Raw genomic sequence first — 24975 nt, 5'->3', positions numbered from 1 at the left:
CCTCAGCGAAAAAAAAATACCACATTTCTAACCTTTTATTCTGTATACATGATCTTCTGTGTCAGACTTTCTTTTGTCAGAAAAGTCCTTCAGGGCATGGCACAAGTCTGCTCAGTTTGCTCCTCTCTCCCCCTCCCTTTTGATCACCCCCTCCCCTCTCTGCTCCCTCCCTATCCCATCTCTGCAAACTGAAAGCTGTTCCAAACTGCTCCCTGGAAGTGAGGTCAGATCAAGCTAAAATGGCAGCTGCTATCTTAAACAAACAGAGGGAGATTCTATGGCTTTTTACTCAGGAATGGTAAAGCATTCTGCTTGCATTATTGTGACTAATCTATTGGCAATAAAATGCCAAAACGCCTTTCCTTCTCCTTTAACTACTGTGCCAAATATTACAGTGTATATGCCTTCGGTTACACATTGTCTAGATATTGTGACCTGTGATCCTTCAATACACTAAAGTGCACAATAACTCCTGTGACCCGATATGAGTCATGCTTCCTGAAGTTTACATGTATGCAATACTGGTAGATTTGCACACTCACCTTTGGTTCCCTGCAGTTCCCCAATATTGGCCGGTATCCACTTTATTCTTTTGTACTGTAAGTACTCTGGCTTGCCTGTCTCACTCAAGTATAACTGGGCCAATATTTCCTTCAACCCATATTAACTGTATGTATAAGTTTGAAATGGGTATGAATCAACTAGGATATGATAGTATTGTAGATTGGCTACCTTTCATCCTTAGCCACACAATTGCCTTTAAGACATATTGGTTCTGACTATAGATACTGAGTGATCAAGGAATTTGGGGGTTAAGGGGCATATGAGATTTTAATGTTTGCATTAATCATATATGATGAAATATTAGTAATAGAAATTCACATTTTAATAGATACAATGTTTGGTTCTGTGTTATGGAACACTATTTGCCCAGTACATCAGTTCCCCAAAGACCCTTTACTTATTTATTATGTTACAAAATATTAACTTATGTAATGTTAATTTAAAAGTGAACTACCCCTTTACATGTTGAAGTCCTTCCTTTTAAAAGACCATCCACACCATATAAAGTAGTGGAATTACTAAAATTCCATTAAATGATTAAATGCAGGGGCGATTCTGCCCTGGGGCAGCCTTCCTGAATGCCGACAGCATTATACTAAGGACTGCAGAAGTCCAGTTGCTGATTTATTGCTAAGTTTGCATAGAAGAGGGTTAAAAAAACCCCTTTACATAAATTTAACAATTGCACAGATTAAACACAACTCTCTGTTCTCTTGTCTTTGGTCCATTTTGCCATGTAGCACTTACTTGAATTTGAGCAACAGCAGAGAATATTAAACAAGATATAGTGGCTACTCATTTACACAAATGTGCTGGTTTTGCATGCATATGGTTTTATATAAATGTCTGTCGTTAGCTGTGGCCACATTTATGTTTTTCTTTCTGTGTAACAACAACAAAAATGGAAATCAACAAAGGTGTGAGTGTTGAATGAATGCTGGTCAAAAAAAGATAATCATAAGGGGTATATTTATCATTTTGTGTAAAAAAGTGGAGTGAAGCATTACCGGTGATGTTGCAACCAATCAACAATTAGATTTCAATAGTTAGAAAACCAAAGCAAAGCATCTGATTGGCTTCTATGAGCAAATGTTTTACTCCACTTTTTACACAGCATGATAAATATAGAGAAAAAAATCATCCACCAACTCCTTTGCTGCTCAGTTAGATTGTCAACATTACCATTTATTTTAAACATGTTATGTTTCAGTCCTAATTAGTTAGTTGCTCTGTGACAATAGGACTTATATTAATATTTAAAACAGCAGAGAAATAATATATTTGGAAGATCTCAACAGCCAAATATCCACAAATGTAATTCTGTGTAAACTGTGACATTATGAATTTTAATCTTAAAAATATTTTTTTTATCATAGTCCACAATGCAGTTCTTTTTCTAGAACATTATGTTCAACAAATGTTCTTGGTTTAACATAAGCAATAAATCAAAGGCACCTAAATAAGAACTGCTGGAAGCTTACTACTGTCCTTGCAACACATATACAATGACTATAGTAGAACTGTCAAAAAGATAATGGTAAAATGCTTGACTTTCCCTTAAAAATTTTGTGTGACATTTATTATTTGAGTAAACTAAATTCCCCAGAACTAACCATTTACAATCCCCCAGAACCAACCATTCCCAAGCCCCAATTTCCTCCAATCCATGTCAAGCACAAGACTACCTATACATTTTTTGCTGTTCTGCATGGTATGGTATGGGAGGAGGTGAGTGGGCCATTGGAATAGTCATGTTTGTAGTTTATTGTAATCTGATTGATCAGGATATTCAGTAATCAACTATTTGGCCAAACAAGTGCTGACAGGCAGTAGTTTTGGAAAATTTTTAATTTTCTACATGAATTACAAACTCTCACTGAGGGACACTTGGTGGCAATATCTTAACATTTTTATAACCTTAATAGTTTAATAAACGTATTAAAATTATTGACAATAATAGCTTGTGTCTTTTTTTTGAAAAGCACAGTCTGGGTTTGTGTTATCATTGAAATCTGGGGTGGATTAATCAATAGGCACTTCTAGGCTATAGCCTATGGACCCAGTGTAATCAGGGGCCCATTCTGTTTGCTTGAAAAAAAAAATTTTTTGTGTGCAGCTGCTGCCTGCCCCCATGTCAAGACAACTGAAGTTGCGCGCATGTCTGTGCAGGGAGAAGAGAAGCTTAACTTAGGCAAGGTGGTGCTTATGTTCATGTATGTTGAACAAGCAAAGGATAGGTGGCGTATATGTCTGTGCGTACTGTGCTGCCTACTTGGTCATATTTCCTTTGATAAAATGAATAAAGAAAAGTAAATTAGTAAAGCATATATAAAGTTGTGAAATCTATGTAAGGATATGGGCTAATCATTTGGCAAAACATCTCAAACAAGATTAATTATTTTAATTGAGTTTCTACCACAGTTTCAACCTCACATCTCCAGTCATGGGAAATAGAATTGCCTTTGTGGGACTTTCCTGTGTAGTGTCCTGAGCACACCTTCCCTTCCATTAGAGGTCATCTCAAGAGTACCCTTTCTTCTTTAGAAAATTCTATGTACCCTTTCATATTTGCCTGCTATTCCATGAAAGGGCTAGTAGAGAGGGTGGTTCATCTCTGATCCTTTTGCCTGCCTGCCTGCCCTAGGAAATTGTATAAGCACATAATTTCAGTTTTATATAATATAAACTGTGTGAGGTGGAGCACAAGGAAATGCATTAAATATCAGATTTTTTATAAGTTTAGCTCAGCCTTAATCAATCCAATGCATTTGATGTATCCTTCAGCTAGCCCCGGACACTTGTTTGCAGCATCTACAGTTTTGAGCTATCCCTTCTTCACATACATCTGCAATATTGGCCACTGCATGTTGGCTTCTTCCTTCCTGAAGACAGGTCCATCCCACAGATTGACATTAATGTAAACATTCCTTCCTCCCTTCTCCAGTAATAACAAGTTGACCCATGGAATATGGTTTAGGATCGACTGGGCAATATATAAGGCTAACCAGTCAAAACTTTAGGGATGGTTTATGAAAGCTACTTGCACATACACATGTTCCTTACAACTTGTACATAGTGCCAATGATCCAATTTAGACTGAGCTGATATATTCTGTGCAAAATAAAAGATACAGGGTGAAGTAAGGCATGCATAGGAACTCTGAAACTAACCCTTGTTTGCGCTCACATTAGTAAATCCAGCAGGTACCCACTCTTACACTGGTATTTTGGGAAATTGTTACATTGTAGACAAACAACCTGGTAATTTATAATGATATGTTACGCTTTGCACATGCTTGATATAATTGATGCCAGTTTCTCAGAAAATCAATGTGAGATAATGAGTTCCATTGTTTTTTGCTGCAAGTCACTGACTTCTTATATCATCTAGTTTGAGAGCATGGTCATTAGCCTCTATGTAGAGCCACTCATAGTTTAATCTATTTAATTTACATTTATCAATGAAATTAACTAGTTATTAACTAGAAAATCATAGTGCCATTCCCCATTACAAGCAGTCAAAAATTGCTTTCTCATATGGTTAAAATGTCTTTAATCATCAAACTGGCACAGACCATCACAGCAGAGTTTCAGGTCTACATTTACCCTATGTCAGCCTGACAAATGGTCAGTGTAGACTGCTGTACAGTGTGTCAGTTTGATGAATGAAGACATTTTACTGATAAGAAAAATGAACTTTGGAGTGCTTTCCAAAATGTAGGAATTTTGTGACCTGTAGAACTGAACATAGAGGGATGTGCACCTCATAAATAAGGAATTTGGTGAAGGTGCTGACTTCTAGTCATATCATCACAAACAAACATTTTCCTTTATTGATCTAACTACAGTAAACCAAATAAAGGTAATCAGTTGACATACCCTGCAGCTATGTAAGTAAATTCCCCCATTTAAATCTTTTCTCCTACTAGTAAATATACAAATGTTGAGAGAAAATTGGCAATGGAAACTTATGCAAAGTTCTCAAAAACGTATCCACTACAATATTCCTAGTAATGAGAGAACCTCCTGTCAATATAACTAAAAAAGTGGTTTTCATTAGTGATGAGCGAATCTGTTCCGTTTCGCTTCGCCGAAAAATTCGCGAATCTTTGAAAAGATCCGCGAAACGGCGAAAAATTCGCGAAACTGCGAAAATGTCGCGCGACAAAAAAAATTGTCGCCCGCGGCTATTATTTTGTCGCGCGGCTATTGTTTCGTCTCCCGCGGCTATTGTTTTGTCGCGCGGCTCTTGTTTCGTCGCCCGCGGCTATTGTTTTGTCGCGCGGCTATTATTTCATCGCGCGTGGCTCTTGTTTCGTCGTCCGCGGCTCTTGTTTCGTCACGCGGCTCTTGTTTCGTCGCCCGCGGCTATTGTTTTGTCGCGCGGCTCTTGTTTCGTCGCCCGCGGCTATTATTTTGTCGCCCGCGACTATTCTTTTTTGACGCTGGCGACAATTTTTGGACGTGCGGCGAATTTTTCCGCGGCGAAATTTTTCATCTGTTTCGCGAAACAATCAGCCAATGGCGAAACGCGGAAATTCGCCGCGAATCCATGCCTGGCGAAACTTTTCGCCCATCACTAGTTTTCATTTGTTTTTATTAATAGTGGTAACATGATCCTACAATAGGCTGGGTTGCTGTTTGTATTCCAGTCTATAATAGGATTGTTCCACCTCCAGGCCAATACGATTGACAGATCAGGTGCTCTAGGAACTACATAACATTTTATGGGTTCGGAGCCAAAGAGTAATTATGGGATTGGGGGATAGGAACGATACTGATACAATCATAATCATTAATAGGTATATGACAGTAATGCTTTTTAAATGAACTCTGCAACCTTACAGTGGTAAACTCATTAGAGGAAAAACAACTGTGTTTTATTATCATATGGTTCACAAAACACTAAATCTTTTGGTGTTATAAGCACTTGGAGGGGGAATAACATGGATTGGCATTTTGCACCTCTGAAGTGCAATGATCAGTTTATTTTATTCAGCTGAAAACATGGCAAGCAATACGAAAACTAAAAAACTTAATAGAGCATAAAAGTCACTACATTAAAAGGGAAAATGTTCACCAAACCACACACTCCTATATGCATGTATATATGTATGTATGCATGTGTGTGTGTACTATGTTTAACAATGCTTAAATTAACAGGTATTGCTACTATATTTGATTTTTATCATTGGTCAATAAATTAGTAAATCAGTTAATACCTACTCATTTTAAAGACTGTTAATATTGAAGTCCAATGTTATAACTCAAAGTAAATTTATTTAGCAGACATTACCCTATTACCCTGTAGATATATCTGGTTTATGCACTGACTGTGCTTTTCCTCAGTGACATACCAAAACCTCTCTCTAAATATATATATATATATATATATATATATATATATATACTGCATATATTTCTTGTTCTTTAGTCCTGCTGTGTGCAGGTTTTTTTTTTTTTTGGTTGCATTGCTGCATTTACCTGCACATATAGATGAAAGAGGGGGAAGTGGGAAGAGATAAGAAGAGAGATGATGATAGATAGAAAGATAGATTATAGAAGATAGATAGATAGATAGATAGATAGATAGATAGATAGATAGATAGATAGAGAGATACATATTTCTATGTCCATATGTTACTTCTTTGCAGTTCCCAGATCAACCAAATAAAACAGAAAAGTGTGTGCAACATATATTCGTCTTAAAGGGTGTCAGTCACCCTTTAGCGTGAGTATAATACTACAGGTATGGGACCTGTTATCCAGAATGTTCGGGACCTGGGGTTTTCCAGATAAGGGATCTTTCAGTAATTTGGATCCCCTTAACTTAAGTCTACTAAAAATCATTTAAATATTGAATAAACCCAATAGGATTGTTTTGCCATCAATAAGGATTAATTATATCTTAGTTGGGATCAAGTACAAGGTACTGTTTTATTATTACAGAGAAAAAGGAAATCATTTTTAAAAATTAGAATTATTTACTTATAATGGAGTCTATGGGAGATGGCCTTTTCTGAAATTCGGAACTTTATGGATAAGGGGTTTCCGGATAAGGGATCCCATACCTGTACTAATAATAATAAATAATAATAATAATAATAAATATTTACAGCTGGTTTGCTTAGGGGAAAAATACCCTATTGTTTTATTGTTGAGTGTAACAAATAGATTATTAAGTCATCACACCTGAAAGTTGTGACAGAAGTTCAAACTTATGCAAAAGATAATTAACTTTATTTGTTACATAATTTAATTTAATTTCATTTAAACGTTTTGTAAAATTACAGTAGCACTACTGGATAAGTCAACATATGAGTTTGTATGAGTGAGAATACAGCATTACTGCACTGTAAGCAACAGAAACATACATACACTGTTCTAAATGCAATATATATAGAATATAAAACATGCTAGATAGGTCGGTGCATATTAAGTAAGTGTTTTAGCAGTTTAGAAAGAAATAACTTTAACAAAAATAAAGCAAGATGAACGATTCCATCCAACTTTAAAACCCTAATACATGGTTACACCTGAAAAATCACAAAATTTTATCTTGAATCTAGAAATTAGAAAGTAGAAATTATCAGAATAGAAAACGTCAAGAGTGTAAAAATTGTCCATACAAAATGTAATACATAGTAAATACATAGTAAAAGTATATTCAAGGATTCTTTTGTCTGTGCGAATAAATCGCTGCTGATTTAGCGCAGACACCAGGCTAGTAGAGAAACAAAGTACTGATAAAATCAAGGTTTCACGAGTGCAATGAAGTGAATAATCTGTATTGTGCCGAGTGCTCCTTCAGAACGTTAAGGAAAAGAACTTTAATAATTAATACGCTTTTAAACTTTATGCTTCAGCTAGTAAAGCAAGTAAAAGCATAAGGTTATATGGGTCATTAGGGATTTATTAAAATGTTTTTAATTGTCATTTCGATTTTATTATCCCGTATTATAAACCAAGCTTCCGGATTTCAAAATTTCACAGACACTTTAAAGAAGTTTAAGGTTACTTTATGGAGATGGGAAATAATTCCATTAGTGAGATACTTCTCTGTCTATCCCTGTCTCTCTCTGCTCTCACTTATTTCCTGCTCTCGTTCATTGGAAACAACGATCTGCAGTGCACTCCTCATGCAATATATGATTCTCTGTTTCTTCACTTGTTACATTGTAGGGCAAGAAAGATTTGGCATTGTGTGTCGGAAGGAAGACAGAGGCTGCAGGAAGCAAACCTGTGCGTGGGAAATGGGGGCGGTGGGAGCATAAACGTTCCTGGGGCAGAATGGTGAATTCGGATTTGTATTAGAGTCAAGGGGCACAGGGAACATACATACACATACATGGGGCAGAATATGGTATGTACAAGAGCTAGCTATTTGTTGAACTCAAGGAAGCACATGTGGAGGAGTGGATTGGAAGTACACCTGTAAGTCAGGGCATGGGGCAGGGAATGTTAGAAGTAGTACATTAGTAAAGAAGCAGGGGACTTCTTGTTATGATTTAGGGGTTTTGGGAGAAGACCTGTGCATTGGGGCCAGTTGGCTGAAACGGGCGTGTACATTATTTTAGTTTGTGGAAATAATAAACTTCAGAACCACTTACTTAAATGATTGGCTTCGTGAGAACCGTTGACTTTGCCATCCGGGTGGATCTGGAGATGAAAGCCAATGCCCACCCTACAGTACAAGCTGCCAGTTCTGCGCCCCGCAGTGCCCCACAAAGACCCGCTGTCCTCTAATCCCAGAGAAGCAGAAGAGGAAGACTTAAATCTTTGATTTTTCCCGTTGGTTGAGCCTTTACCAGGACCACCCTTGGCTTTCTTCTTTGGTGCTGCCGAGGCTGAACTTGAGAGGCTGAATAAGGAGAGAAGGAGGACTGCGCAGGAACAGAGTAAAGGCAATCTCATTCTTCCAACGGTGGGTGTCCCCGGTGCATTTTGCTGTGCCAGTGCCCCCCGCAGCAGCAGGCTGTCAGTGGATATGATGAGGGGCTGTGCTTGTATCTGTGCGTGCGAGCCTAGGAGACATTGCTCATCGCTAGAGAGAGCCCCAACCTGAGATATTTATAACACCAGTGAGCTCACAGCTAGGAGCCTCTCTTCAGGCACATCAAGGAGGTTTTCTTCCAGATGCTGCTCTCCGAGGAAGGTCTCCTTCGCAAGTGCTCAGGTTGGATTTCTCTGCGAAAGGCTGAGATTTGTGGTGGCTACAGAGCCACTGATGGGAGACTCTTCTTGCTTGGAGGCGCCCAACTCTAATAGACAAACGCATGACAGAGAGAGGGTCCCCAGCTGGGCACATATGTAACATATCTTATCTGAGCATAAGCCATTCTCCTCTCCATCTCACGACTCTTTCCTGCAGAGTCCCTGGGGAATACTCTGATCCGCACCGCGCAGCCTACACTGGAGTGATCATTGGAGCAAACTGTCACCGGAGCTGCCTGGGTACGGACTCGCTCCAACCTCTCTGGGCTACTGAGTCCCCTGACAGCGATCAGTTTCAGTTTCATAGGCATTATTTCAATCCTGTCATTGTTAATTGAACTGCTTATCTTTATTGGCGTTTGTCATTCATTTGTAACTGCCTTTCAGTGTGATGGCTCTAAGTGACTCTACTTGAGCGTATTTGGACGTTTCATTCTGAAAAGACTTTGCCCTTACTCTGTACGGTATCCAAACCCAGCCATCCCCGCTGGTAAACTAACCTATGTCATTCAGCAATCCCAGTTGCCGCTACAAGGACTCTAGCTTATACATTATATATGAGTGACAGGCTTTCAGATCCTTTCATTTGTTAAAAAAGAGCTCTGTATTTTGTGGAAAGTGGTTTTGCAGCGTCTTTAGTTTGATATCATTTGATTTTGTCGCTTCAGAAGCCCAGGCTCCAAAGTTTATTGATTCCATGAACTTGTCTCCTGTATATGCATTGTCTTATTTCTTTTTTGATTTATTTAGGAACTGTTCTACTAGACAAACTGTGATGCAGCTAGTGACCCGGGTTTGCATAACAGCACCTTCCAATTTACTTTTTAAATTAATTTCCTCAATCTACTGCATATATATACACCCTTTTACATACTCGTATTAAATTGTGTGAGTTTAATCAGTTCTCAAGATTATATGAGAACCTATTACAGGGAGGGGCCTTTCCTGCCTTCTCTGAAATTATTTGCCATGGTTTAAATTTGCAGAACGAATGCGTTGCAGCCTGTCCTCTGAGCAGGTTTTCTGTATGAAGGGCTACAATAAATGATTAATGATACCCAGCTCTGGTACAGGATTCGGTCTAAGAAACCTGAGAATAGAGATTTCCCTTCAATCCAAGAAAAATGATCATTTATCAGAGACATATATCCAAGTAACATTCTTGGAATAGCCCTGAAGTAAACGGGGTTTTACATTCAGAACCACATTATTCTGTCACTCTGTCTGTCATCATCATCAACTACAGTATTTGATATTATATGATTATAGGTATACTGCAATATAGCTTTTAATGTGAGTCTTACAACATGTTTTCCAAAAAGGCTCACTGTAGTCAAGTGACTGCTACTTTCCTGTCCACATGCAGCAGCCCAGGGGTGCTTTACAGTTGGGCCTTTACTCAGCAAGGCATCTAATCTTCCACTTTGATTTCCACCATTCTTTGTTAAGTTGTTGCAAATCACCAGTTTAATGATACTTTCATATGTTGCATAACTTTTTGGCTGTGTTGTGTTCTTGGTAACATAAATAAAACCATGGCTTAGTATCTAAAATAAGACTTTAACCATTAATTAACAATGTTACAACATCTGCTGAAGGATACTGCAGGGTTCCTTTCTGAATCAATATAACATTATAAGAGAAAATGGTTTAACTAAGAGAAAAGGGTTTTGTAGATGTTGCAAAGCTGCATATAAAAACAATACAAGCAAAGATATTCTTACCAAAGCTGTATCTCTTCGCTGTTTCAGAGCACAAAACGGTAGTTTATAGCATTCATGCAGTGGCATTTAGCATTGGCACATGGAGAGATTAGTCTGTGACAAATCTTCACTACCACGGGTGACTAATCTCCCCGATATGCCATCCCACCAGCAAAAATGTTAATTACCCGCGGGATGGCATACACATCACTTCGGTTGCCCCTAGTTGCCTCGCAAGGAAACTTCGGGCGACTTCGGGAAACCGAAGCAAAGCGTATGTGATACCACTGCCGATTTCCACTCTTGCCGGTCGGATGGCATATCTGGGAAATTATTTGCCTGCAGTAGTAAAGATTGATCACGGGCGACTAATCTCCCCATGTGTCACTGCCCTTACTGGTATCCTGTTTAAATGTAAACTCTTATTGTTTGCTTTGTGTTACTGCACGGCTGGGCAAACCGTGCATTTATATATATAGTGATGAGCGAATCTGTTCCGTTTCGCTTCACCGAAAAATTCGCGAATCTTTAGAAAAATTTGCGAAACAGTGAAAATGTCGTGCAGCAAAAAAAATTGTCGCCCGCGGCTATTCTTTTGTCGCCCGCGGCTATTCTTTTGTGTCGCACGGCTATTTTTTTGTCGCCCGCGGCTATTCTTTTGTCACCCGCGGCTATTCTTTTGTGTCGCGCGGCTATTATTTTGTCACCCGCGGCTATTCTTTTTTGACGCAAGTGACAATTTTTTCATCCGTTTCGCTAAACAATCCGCCAATGGTGAAACGCGGAAATTCACAGCGAATCCATGCCTGGCGAAACATTTCGCCCATCACTATTTATATATGAATAGTTACATATGAAGGAAAGGGCTATAAGGTAAGGTATGTTTGGTTTTAGTGTGCTATTAGTGATATGGATGTGTTCATTTGTATGATAGTTTGCTTAGTGGGAATTGTTTTATTTTTCTAAAGACACATTTGTAGATAAAATGTATTCAGAATGTACCATATTAGCAAGTGGTAAAATAAGACTGTTTATAATGAACTTTAAAACCAAGTTATCCAATCACAAGTAAGGAAAGAGCATGAATGCTTATTGTAGCAGCTGTTGCATTAGTCAAACTGATCAGGCTCTCCAGCTAATTCAGTGGTATGCTCAAATTTTTCATACTTTAGACAATTTGTTGATATTATATTTATGGTGATAGTATATTGATAAAATACCCCCTTCTTGCCTTACCAATGACCATTTACCATCTTATTAAGGATTAAAGAGCTATAAAAGATGAAAGCTCAGCTGAGACAAAAAAGTATAAAACAGAGGTTATGAGACATTTTAGTGTAAGATATTTGGGCTGGGTAAACAAGGCTGTGAGGCAGCTTTGCCAGGACATTGCCTTTAAACTTCATAATTCTTATTAAGTTCTGCAGTCTGATTAACTGTAACATAGTTGCATAGGCCATAATAGTAAGTGAAAAGAAAGCTACTTAAGCCATTTATAAAAATAGCCACATACAGGGTAGTATGTGGCTTCTTCCTGATGCATGCCATATATCTTTTCCTGCCAATAAAACCCTGGGTAAAGATTGTAAACACTTTTGAGCAGGGCTCTCTATGGCCTCTTGTTTTAGTTATTGGTTGCGTGTATGTAAGTTCAATATATAGTAATAATAATAAATCCCCCTTGTAGGTCTAACATTTGGTTAGAACCTTTTTTAGCTCATAAGCTTACAGTTAAGAAAATATTGATGTATGAGTAATTCAGCCACTAAAATCTAAAAAGAAAATCTCATCCCCAAATCTCACCCTCCTGTAAGGCAGGGAAATACTACAATGGGGGACCTCTAGTGTCAACAATAATATAAATGTTTAGGAGAATAGAGGCTAGACTAGAGTCAGAATCAGCTGAAGGTTATACACTGGAGATGTTGTCACCAAGAAAGAGGGTTAAAGGAATACTGTCATGGGAAAACATGTTTTTTTTTTTTCAAAATACATCAGAGCTTCTCCAGCAGAATCCTGAATTAAAATCCATTTTTCAAAACACAAACAGATTTTTTTTTATATTTAATTTTTAAACATCACACAGGGCTAGCCATATTCAGGGTCGGACTGGGGGGTGCCCTGACGTCCTCCCCGAGCGCGTATAAATTGAACGCGTCAGGGGAGGAACAGTCAGTAGGGGGAGCGCCGGCAAAGGTCGGACTGGGCCGGGGGCCCACCGGGATTTTTCCCGGTGTCCCGGCGAACCAGTCCGACCCTGGCCATATTCTTCATTTCCCAGGGTGCCACAACTATGTTACCTGTGCTCTGATAAACTTCAGTCACACTTTGCTGCTGAGCTCCAAGTTGGAGTGATATCATCCTTCCCAGCAGCCGATCAACAGAACAATGGAAAGATAGCAAGATAGCAGCTCCCAGTAGATATCAGAATAGCACTCAATAGTAAGAAATCCAAGTCAGCCTTGTGACTCCTCCAGTTACATCGGAGTAAGAGAAACAATAGGTTACCTGAAAGCAGTCACCGGAGGAGCCGCCTCAGGCGACCCAGGTGCCAAAAATGCCCCTGGCTCATTCAGCAGAATTGTGTACTGAAACCCATTTTTTTTTAAATGCAAACAAATAATGTTTACATTTGTAATTTAACATTATACAAGTGGCAAAACTGTCCATGCTGCCACCAATTCATTCATATCATCCTATGTGTGTAACTTCTCACCCACAAAAATGCAGAAGTAAGCATTTTCTTGCAATTATTCAAGTAGTCAGTTTTACTTGTGGCAATTCACACAGGGAGTAGTTTAAAAGTATTTTGAGTGCTATGTTGCCAGTTGTTCTTCCTAAAGTGCCCCATCTGCCATATGCACATGGAGGGTTGTAGGGTTTGACTTATGCTGTCATCAGGGTAAACCAGTGATCGTTAAAATGGACCTGCCTGCCTGTTACAACTTCTGATAATATGAAATGTGCTGTGGCTAATGTACATAATGAGGTGGCAGGTGGAAGTCTGCCTTTCTCTGCTCCATGATTGTTACTTAAGATGCTTTTCATTAAATACAACTGGGCATTCATTAAATACAACTGGGCACGGTAAGGGGAATTTTAGCTGATCTGCCCTTAAAATGCTTCAATATGTGTTTTTGCATGAGAATGACTGTACTTGGTGTGTCAGGCAGTTTCTATTTACATATGCAGGAAATATATGGATGTTTTTTCTGCCACTAAAAATACACTTTTGTATTGATCAAAATGAACTCAGAAATCTTCTGCTTTGCTCATAATGATCACATGCTCCATCCAGTGGTAGATATGAGAATATCACCCAAGCAGGTAAAATAGGAGCAAAAGCTGAGTTGTCTTACGTACATGTCCTAGGTTATTATTATTATTATATCCGGGGTATATTTTGCTGAAGTTGACCTTGCTGTGTTACTATAACCAGAAGTTTTATAATGCAATGCAGTTTACAATAAATACCTAAAGATATATTATTATAAAGTTTTAACAAATGTACTAAAGATGAAAGGTAGAAAATTGGAAGGTTTATCGAACCTAGAGACTTTTCATTCACTCCCAGAAGATGCCTTTGGTTTGCTTTGGATCCTGATGAGAAAAAAGTGGTTAAAGAAAAAGCAAAAGAGGACACACATTGCTGGTAAAACAGCCAAGTCTTCCCCAAAACAAAACATATTTAGTAGACATGATGTAATCATAATAAAAAAAACAACATAGCATCCTTGCTACAGAGTTTAAGTAAAGAAACATCCATTAGGCTTAACCCTCGTGTCCTATAAATGTCATCTGGATGCAATGAGTAAAATAATCTATACATACTAGCTGCTAAACAAGTACACTTGTGATGGCAACCAAATAAATCAGCTTGACCTATGGCAAAAAGAATTGCAGTGCCTGTTTATGTAAACTGTAGAAAATGGATTTCCATTAATAAAGAGAACATATGATAATTCCTACAACAGTTATTTAGAGGCATTATATCCTATTTAAAATGAAGAAACTTCCTCAATCAGGAAGGGAAACAATGTATGCATTAATGGGAAACTAAAGCACTTGTTTAATGTTCCCCTGCCACTGTTGATGATGATGGCAGGATTTAAACTAAAATACATCATTTTAGTTTTTTTTATATGCCATTTTTATTTGCTAGAACAGGTGATAGCAACTTGAGCATAGCATTTAAAAAATGTCACTTTAAAGAGGTTGGTTGTTTTAAACTTTTAGTATGGAGTTGACAGCAGAGTTCAAAGACAGTGGGGCTCATTTATCAATTTACAAATTTAGATTGTTTGAAATTACGACTTGCGAAAATACGTATAGTTACCAATAATTTCTAAAGTGCGGAAATGTTACGAACATTACGATTTGAAAATATCATGGTACGATCGGAAAGTTACAAAATTTTCGTATCCAAACGTTTGTAAACGACGCGAAAAACTTTCTGACTTGAAACCTTCAGTGCATGTTTTTGGAAGCCTCCCATAGGACTCAATGGCACTCTGCAGCTCCAACCAGGCCCAAGGAAAGTCACGATACCAAAGCTTGAATGAATTACGAAACCTTCATATTTGTTGTGACAAATACAATTTTGTCGCGCAAATTGTCACAAAGTACAAAAAGGTTGTGCAAATTAGCGAAAATATTGCAGAAAATACACAAAAGTTCTAAACTTTAGAAAAAATAAGAATTTTTAGTAATTGGACCTGTCGTACTTTAATGAATGTGCCCCAATGTGTATTTGGTCTTCATCTTTTATTATTGTTAGTGATAAAATTTTTTGCCAGGCATAGATTCACAGGGCATTTCCGCATTTCGCTATTGGCGGATTGTTTCACAAAATGGGTAGAAAAATTTGCAAAAATCAGTGGGTGACAAAAAAAAAGCTGTGTGTGTCAAAAAAATTTTGGACAATTTATTTTGGTGCATGTCATTTTTTGCCTTTAGCAAATTTTTCACTGTTTTGCAAATATTTTCAATGTTTTTTTCAGCGAAATGAAATGGACAGATTCACTAATAACTATTGTGCTTTTTGAATTAGTTATGTTTTTTGTTCTGCATTTTTGTTGCTATGAATTTGACATTTTAGCAACAAGGAAGCAGTTCTGTAATCAATAAAATGTGAATAGCTCTGTTATTTTGGTCCCCCACAACCAGCACAGCATTTTATTTCAGCTCCCCAAAAATGTATTGCATGTACTTTAGCAAAAGCATTATGTGCCTAAAAAGGGTCAGTTGATTAGTATATATTTATAAAAATGGTTTACTTAGATGAATCAGGGTTTTATATGTGAGCTGTTTTATGCAATTTAATTTTATAGAGAGCCCTGTCTTTTGTCTAGTGCTTCCATTTTATGGACTTATAATACTCCTTGTTTATATATTTCAATTACAGTGTATTACATATATGAGGAGTCTGCATCCTTATTTAGAAGTTATGAAAGAAAACCTATACCACCAGAATGAATACTTAACCAACCAATATTATTTATATTATGTTAAGTGACCTATTTAAGAATCTTGCAAAAGTGGAATATATATATATATTTATAAAAGTTAATATTTACTTTTTTTTACATCTTTTTACCTTGTGCCACCATTTGTGATAGGCTGGGTGCTCCCTCAGAGATCACATGACCAGAAATAAAGCAGCTCTATCTGTAACAGGAAGAAGTGTGGAAGCAAAAGGCTGATATGGCCTAGCAATTATATGTAACTTGGTTTGTTTGTACACAATTGTATAATTCTAGGAGGCGGCCCTTAATTCTGAAAATGGCAATTTTCTACTCAGGAGTACCGAATGACACATACTACTAAAAGTATATTTTTACAAAGATTATTTAGATGAAGCAGGGCTTTACATATTGCATAAAAATATGGTTTATGCAATATATTTTTATAGAGATCTACATTGTTCTGGGCTATAGTTTTTCTTTAACCTTAAGCAAATATAATGGGTACTCAGATCTGTATATACAGCATTTTATTATGCATTCATTTTGTTTATAATGGATATTTAAATGATCAATGGAAGACAGGCAACTGCGAATTCCTTTAAAAAAAAAAAAAAAAACATACTAGACAATTTTTGTCCAAGAAATGCCTATATTGGTGCAGCAGAAATTATTTGAGTGCCTTTAGCCTAAGAGGACAATAACCAAACTGTACAGATTACTGGAAATCGATTTTAGTCAGGAATTAACATATATATTCAACTTTCAGTTTACAAACTGGGTTCTGCTTTAATAGCATTTACTAAGACGTCTCTTGTAATGCAGCCGTGCTTCACACCCAGAGAGATCAGAGCTAAAGCAGCTCTTAAATTAGATTTCCAAATGTGTGACACTCCCATGGGGAAGATTAATCCCAATATCTGACCTGAATTTAAAGGCAATGGCACATGTGGACCACCTGTATTACAGTTACAAAATGTTAATGAATTGAACTAATATAATTTGTTTTCTTTATATCTTAACAGTGTGAGTTAAATTAATTTCCTTAATGTTGTTGTATTAAAGCAATCAACTCTTTTTTTTCTATTCTGTCATTTACAAAAACATTATTAATGGGAAACAAATCTGGTAAAACAATATTATCAGATTTAAAAGATCATGTTCCAATATTCCAGATGTAGTATATCTAATGAAAGATTTTCCACTTTGTTATTTTATGGGAAAATGTGTGGCATTTCAACATATTTCTAAGTAAAATACGGGTTTGACACTTCCAGGCTAAGATTTAATTAGACAATGACAACTGTTAAAACAGTATCAACAATTTTTCTATTCAACTATTGGTTGTAGGAAAAGAAAGCAATTAGCTTTCAACAAAATAATTCTGTTTTGCAGTGTACTTTTCATCACAAATGTGCAGGTCTAGAAAGAGAGTAAACCCACCCACACCATGGGGTTCATATTACCCCTTACTCCTCAAGCTAGGATGCTAGCGTTTGGGAATGCAAGGCTTAATACAGCTAGGGTACTATGTGTGACATTGTGCACCAGAATACATTACTTAATGGTATCAACAAACTGTTATAACAAGTGGATAAGTGCCAAGCTTTCACAGAGCAGAGGTGAATACCAAGATGAGGAGGGATAGAATGCGCTCAGAGTGGAGGTAGCCATCTGGGCATAGCAGCCCCGCTGGTGTGTATATCAGCACAATATCTGAGAGGGTCATCATAAGATCATAAAATTATGATGAAATGTCTTTCTGTCCTGTTTAAGTTGGTCTCCATTCTCAACTCATCTAGACAGTTGTAAACACCTTTGTCTTGGACGAGCTCCTTCAACAAGCATTCAATTAGAAAAATAAATTGATCATCAACCATTTTAAAAAAACATTTTATTTCCCTCAAAATAGCACAATATAAATCCTCTTGATGGTACAGTATTTTATAAATGTGCCTCTTTCTACCAGTACACAGTGTTTTTCACTAAAGGTCCCCATACATGGGCCGATTGTAGCTGACAATATCGGCCCCTTGGACTGATTCGGCAGCTTATCGGCCCATGTAGGGGCCAGAAACGATATCGCTTGGCCAGGTTAAAAGATTCAGTCAGATCGTGGACCGCATCGGCTCGTTGATGCGGTCCCCGAACCGACTGCCCCATTGCCGCCAATATAATTCGATCGTTTGGCCCCAGGGCCAATCGATCAAATTGGCCTACACGTTCCCTGATATTGCCCACCCGTAGGTGGGGATATTGGGTGAAGATCCGCTCGCTTGGCGATCTCGCCAAGCAAGTGAATCTTAACGTGTATGGGGACCTTAAGAGTTATTTCAATGCTGTTACTGCACCATCTCTGTATTGTTCAAATCCTACTGAAACCTTCTACCACTGTAAGGTCCTTTTGTATGTTACAGATTTTCTTCAGTGGTACAATACATTTTAGTACTTTATCTATGTAGGTTAATTTTAATGTATAAGACATTCTCGCCTACTTGTCTGATGTGACTTCTTGTTTCCATCCTCATGTGAGCACCAGGAATTCACTTTGCATTATTTGAACTAGGAGATAGTGAACCATCAAGGAGTCCTAGTCCTGTTCACAGTAACCATCTCAAGTTAATCTTTTGCGATTTGCCCAAAGGGGTTCACAAATGCACAAAAAAAGTTCCCTGTCAACATATTTTCATCCACCTTAAGAAAGAAGGACTCTATACGACTCAAAATGTTTCCCCTGTCTATATACTATTTTAAAATATTTGTATATGGTGAAACAGAAGCAGTGGTGAGTGAATTTATTTGCCAGGCATGGATTCAAAGCAAAATTTTGCATTTCGCCATTGGTAAATATTTTTTGCAGTGGCAAAAATTCAGCAAGTGAGGAAATTGTCAAAAAAGTTGCGGTTGTGTCAAAAAAAAAGTAGCCTGCATCAACAAAATAGTGCAGTAGCTGCATTTCATAATGTTTTGCCGTTTTGCAAATTTTTCAGCAGTTTTGCGAAAACGGGAAAGATTCACTCATCACTATTTTGCAGGTATTGTACACTCTGCACAGACCCATAAAACTAGTGAGGTTTAGTGCCTATATATAATTGATTCTCAAGAAGAGTTCACCCCCCTGACAAAGAAATATATGTTTAAACATGATTTAAAAACTGACTGTATATTTTGTACAAAATGCTATAGAATGGTCTTTATAAAAAAATGATCTTTAAACCCTTTAACATGTGCAAATATTGTATAATGTATTGTTTTGGCTTTATGATATAATACAACATTTCAAAGCATTTTACATATATCAAAACATTTTGCTTCACATTATTTTTCATTATTTACTTATACATATGTAATTAATACAATGCAGTGTAGTTGTGATATGATAATATGGAACAAGTTAGCACAGATTTATAGAAGATGATAGGAACTATTGCCTCTGGGAAGAACATTCTTAAAGTAAAAAAGTTAGGTATACATTACTCTAGGCCTCACAATAAATTGGAGACTGTGCATCAAACTTCTAAGAGCTTTGTAGAAAATCTTGAAATCTTTATTAAAAAAAATAAAAGGAATATTTTGGTGAAATGTGATCCAGCCATTTACAGCCTGCCTGTTTGTCATGGTCCAACATGACTAAAAGAGCAGTGCTGGAAAGGCAGGTGAACTAGAGGAGAATGAAGTGCGGGTCACTGTGTCATTTAATGCTAGTAGTCACTAATACTATGGGCAATTGTACCTTTAATACTGTAAGTCCTGTACTGACACAAATGGCATTTATATATTACACATATAAACTTTTCTGTTACTGATTGTTTAGATCAGTGCTGTCCAACTTCTATGGTACAGAGGGCCGGAATTTTTCTGGGCTACATGGTAGAGGGTCGATAATGAAAGCCAGTTTTGACCACTCCCCATTTTTAAATCTCAGACTACATTAATGTTATCATATCCACATTATTGGTGGTTGCACAGCAAAAACCCAAATTGTTGGTGCGCACTGCAGGGATATCCTCCATTGCTCATATGTGAAAGAAATTTATTATATCATATTAAGCCACACCCTTAAATCCATATGCCTCCTCCTCACCTGTGGGTAGCACAGCAACCCCCAGCACATAATTACAAACCTTAGGGACCCTCCTAATAACATTTTTTTACATTTCTAAGTGCTAACCTCCCAGAACCAACCGACACCAGGCTCAGCTCCCACAGGCAGCATAGGGCAGGTAGAGTATGGGACACAGGTAGGCAGAGTATTTCACAAACATGGAGCATAGAACAGGCAGAGTATGGCACAAACATTAAGCATAGGGCAGGCAGTGTATGGCACACACAGGTAGGCAGAGTATGGCTCACACAGGGAGCATAGGGTAGGCAGAGTATGGCACAGACAGGTAGGACAGGGCAGACAGAGTATGGCACACACAGGAAGAAAAAGTATGACTCACACAGGCAGCACAGTGCAAGCAGAATATGGCACACACAGGCAGCATAGGGCAGGCAGAGTATGGCACACACACAAGCAGGGTAGAGCAGAAGAGGCAGAATATTGAAGGAAATGTATCAGGACTACACAGATAACTGATCATGACCACTCCAAGAAGAACAGTTTGTACTGCAGTGCATACAGAGACAAAATGCTAACTCTGCTCCTACAGACTGAGGTGTGAACAGGCAATAATTTGGGAGCCTACAGTCAGAACTGCAGCGGTGATGAGTATAGAAAGAGACCCTCAAACAGCTCACACTAACACTGGGCACACCTGAATTGGTGACAGGAAGCCAATGAAGTGGAGAGAAGCCGGAGAGACTGTATCAAGGCAAACTTGTAGTCAGACAGAATCCAGGTCAGGGCAGGCGGCAGAAGTTTAACATAGTAATAAGGCAGAATGTCAGAGTCGGGCAGCAAACAAGCAGAAAACGGGTAGCAGGCCAGGTCGCAACGGAGAATCAAACCATAGGAAATCATCAGGAAGTTTGAGAAAACTCAATGACAACCAAGCACAGAAGAAATGGCAGTGATTATTTGTTAAAACTCCCAATTTGAGCTCATACCCTCTACTCTTCATTTGTGTACAGTGTCCATTTTAATATTGCCATGTCTTAACATAATACACCTCTCACTGTGATCAAATCACATAATTACCCTCTTTTAATTTAATGGCATTTTAATGCAAGATGTTCTACACAAGATGTAATAGTGTTCTGTTATTTTTTGCCACATTAGATTTCATATATTTACATAATTAAAAGTTGAGTGCTGCTTTTTCTTATTGTTAAATGAAGCAACACACATTTCAAGTAGTAGTGTAGTATAGTAAATGTTAATGAGCCATTCTAAAAGAGAAAGAGATCTGATCCTGCTTTACCCTGTTGACTAGTGGGGGTATCTAGTATCACTGGCATAAAATATAATAGACTTTTGTTAGGTAGAAATCAAAAAGTATAAAAGGTGCTAGAAACTTTAAAGCAATAAAGTAAACCATTTTAAAACTTGCTCTACCTATTATTACAAAGGCAATTTGAAACAATTTGCATTTTGATAACAGTAGGGATCATTTATGAACACAGTGCAAATGTGGTATACGTATTACCACAATACATTTTTAACACAATATTTTAACGTATTAGCATCCTTTTGGGCAAATCATGGGTAAGCTGCAATTTAGATTTTACTTATAACATTATTATTATTGTTATTATAAATATTATTATTAAAGGTATGGGACCTGTTATCCAGAAGGATCCACAGAGGACTTGTGGTCTTTCTGTAATTTGGATCTCCATACCTTAGATCTACTAAAAAAATCATAAAAATTTTAATTAAACCCAAGAGGACTGACTTGCCTACAGTAATGATTATTTTGCAGTGTTGTATAATAAATAGGCGTAAACAATAAACATACAAGAAAATACAGCACGTTATTGCAATACTGGGGAGGGGCAGGAAGAGGGAGGCACATAGGTGTTTTCACTCCTCCCTAACTTGCGTGTCATTCAGAGAAAGACAAGTTAAGGAGTGGCAAAGGGCTCTAGGTGCAGAGTATAGCATTACCCAGGGTGCATAGGATGCTCCCTATGCTTACATGTATGTGTTAAGGCTTTAAAGAGACCCTCCATTCAATGTTAATTTAACATATATATCATATATATTACTGCATTGAAGTAAAATCCACATACATAAGCATGAGACATGAGAAATAAGACAATACATAGCAGTAACTGTTCAAGAAGATTAATATTACAGGAAATGTATTTTAAAAGTAGTTTACACTATTTCAAGGTTCCCTATGAAGAATAATTAATTATGTATGTTTCTGTTTGGTATCTGCTGTATAAGACACCAATGGTAACCATTGTTATGATCACCCCAATTGCCTGTTGCTTCTGCCATAATTTGACAAATTAAGTAACAATTGAAGACTCCAAGAGACACTGGAAAGGCGAGGATTTCCACTTTAAAATACAACTTTATTCATCCATTAAAAACATTACGCCTGACGCGTTTCGTGCACAAGTGCAATTAGTCATAGGCAGGAAACAAGTAAGTTACTTCACATTTAAATAGCATTATGTTAATGATATACACCAAAAGCAAACACCCACTCCCAAATAAAAAAGAAGGAAAATAAATCGAAAAAGGAATAACCTTAACAGGTCCAAATAAGGAACCAAAGCAACAAAAGAATCAAGCTTTAAACATAACACCTTATATCAAAAACAGAATTCAAACCATTGGGATGACACTTGCCCAGAAAAAAATCCATTTGACTTCTTGGCCTAACAGTCTGTATGCATATCTGAGCCTCTTTCATCAGGTAAAACTCTGTCAATAGCCTAGATTTGTAAAAATGATACATATGCATCGCAACATTGTATAAAGTGTCTGGAAACTGGGCTATTCTGATTCTTAGAGACTATGTGGCCAATTCACTAAAGGTCGTTTACGCTTATCGCATAGTTTTATGTGTTAAAAAGTGTTTTAGTGAATCGATCGTTAATTCTCAAAATATAAGAAGTGATAATATTTTTAACGCATGCTATAAATATCACTTATTTTCTCGGCCTTTAGCTAATCGGCCCCTATGTGTCTAATATGTTTACGCATCCTGCTATTTAATGAACGTATGGTGCAGCCCACATACTGAATGTTACAATGTAGGCAAGTCAAGACATACACCATGGGGCTGATTTACTAATCCACGAATCCGAATCTGAATGAGAAAAATTTGGATTGGAAAACGAACATTTTGCGACTTTTTCGTAATTTTTGCGATTTTTTCGTCGCCGTTACGACTTTCCCGTAAATTGTCGCGACTTTTTCGTAACCGGTACGACTTGCGCGAATTGTCGCGACTTTTTCATAGCCATAACAAATTTCGTGAATTGGCGCGACTTTTTCATTGCCATTATGCCTTTGGAGAATTGTCGCGACTTTTTCATTGCCATTATGCCTTTGGAGAATTGTCGCAACTTTTTCATTGCCATTATAACTTTCGTGAATTATCGCAACTTTCGTATTAAGACCTCGAAAAAGTCGCGACAATTCGCGAAAAATTCGCAAAGTACCGATCATTGCGAAAAAAACGCATTCGGACGCTTTTCGGACGTTCGTGGATTAGTAAATGTGCCCCCATGTATTACGTATTGCAATTTGAATACATGCCCATTTCAAAAGATCTATCAGTCACTGAACTATAGAAATAAGTGGATATAACACATTTGCACGCACCACAAGGGTAAGTCCCTCTGACATCTAGCCAAGTAGTTTTTAGTTTCCCTGGTTTACCTAGAGTAGGGGAAAGCACATACACCCAAAGTGGGAGTCTTGTGTGCAACAAATTTACAACCCCCCTGTAAGATCTCCGCTAATTGGGGATTATTGTAAAGAACAGGTATAAAACCACTGATGATGCTCCTAATTTTGTAGAACTGCTTGCTGAATGAGGTATTGACAATCCTGTCTCTAAGTAGATCAGCTTTCAATGCTTTAGGGCTCTGGCACATGGGGAGATTAGTCGCCCGCGGCAAAACTCCCTGTTCGCGGGCGACTAATCTCCCCGAGTTGCCTTCCCCCTGCCATCCCACCGGCGAACATATAAGTCACCGGTGGGATAGCAGGCGCGGCGGGGACGATTTCGGGATATCGTCGAAAAAGACTCGCGAGTTCTAGTAGGATTGCCTTTTAAAACTAAATAGGTTGTCTCATCAGTAAGCTGTTGTAAGGCTTCATTCTTATAAGCCTCACTGTCAAGCACCACAACCATATCCCCTTTATCAGCATTTTTAATAACTATAGTCTGGTCATCACGCAGTTGTCTTAGAACAAATCACTCTTTACTTGTGAGATTAGAAAGTAAAAATTGACAATCAGACTCAGCTTTCAATGTCAGCAATGTGTCAACAACGCTTCCTCTATGTTGTCCAGGATAAAAGTCATAGCGGGTCCGCAGCCTATTGCTCAGTTGGCTATGATCCATACCCACCCGACCATGCGATACACCTGTTTCACTCTGTAGAGTGTGCAATGTATATAAATTAGACAAGTTACTCTAACGCTAAATAAAAAATGGAAGTTGTTGTTTATCTGATCTTATAAACAATAATACACAATCTACATCCCTTACCGAAAGAAACTTCTTAGGGCGACCTCTTACAAATGAAATTCCATCCACAAAGGGATCACCCTGAGTTTATGTTATAGAATATAATAAAAATAGTACATTAATTGGCTTAATAAAAATCCCTTATACATAAAACAGAAATGACCAATAAAGAGGAGGTGGCCCTCCAAAATGGCTGTACAGGTATAGACTCAATTATCTGTAATCTTTTCTGGGTAAGAGTTTTTCTGTAATTTTGATTGCCATTCACTAAGAATACTAAAAAAACTTAAATATTAAATAAACCCAATAGCATTGTTGTGCTACCAATGTAGATTTATGAAGTACAAGAAACTGTCTTTTTTTTATTACAGAGGAAAAGGGAAATTATTTTAAAACAATAGAATTATCTGCTTAAACTGAACTCCATGGG

At 37.6% G+C, this 24975-nt stretch overlaps 1 protein-coding gene across 1 annotated transcript in view; it reads right to left on the bottom strand.

Annotated features, from left to right (window-relative positions):
• fgf5 (fibroblast growth factor 5) overlaps window positions 1-9474 on the bottom strand; it is a 46618-nt gene extending 37144 nt beyond the window's left edge. The window contains exon 1 of the mRNA XM_002934009.5: window positions 8174-9474. Within this exon, the coding sequence (XP_002934055.1) occupies window positions 8174-8477 (304 nt within the window). The 5' untranslated portion in view covers window positions 8478-9474. The remainder of the gene's footprint in view (window positions 1-8173) is intronic.
• Between the last annotated feature and the right edge of the window lie 15501 nt (window positions 9475-24975).

The sequence above is a fragment of the Xenopus tropicalis genome, chromosome 1 (genome assembly GCF_000004195.4).
Source record: "Xenopus tropicalis strain Nigerian chromosome 1, UCB_Xtro_10.0, whole genome shotgun sequence".
NCBI classification, from domain to species: Eukaryota; Metazoa; Chordata; class Amphibia; order Anura; family Pipidae; genus Xenopus; species Xenopus tropicalis.
This window is presented reverse-complemented; position numbering and strand designations above follow the sequence as displayed.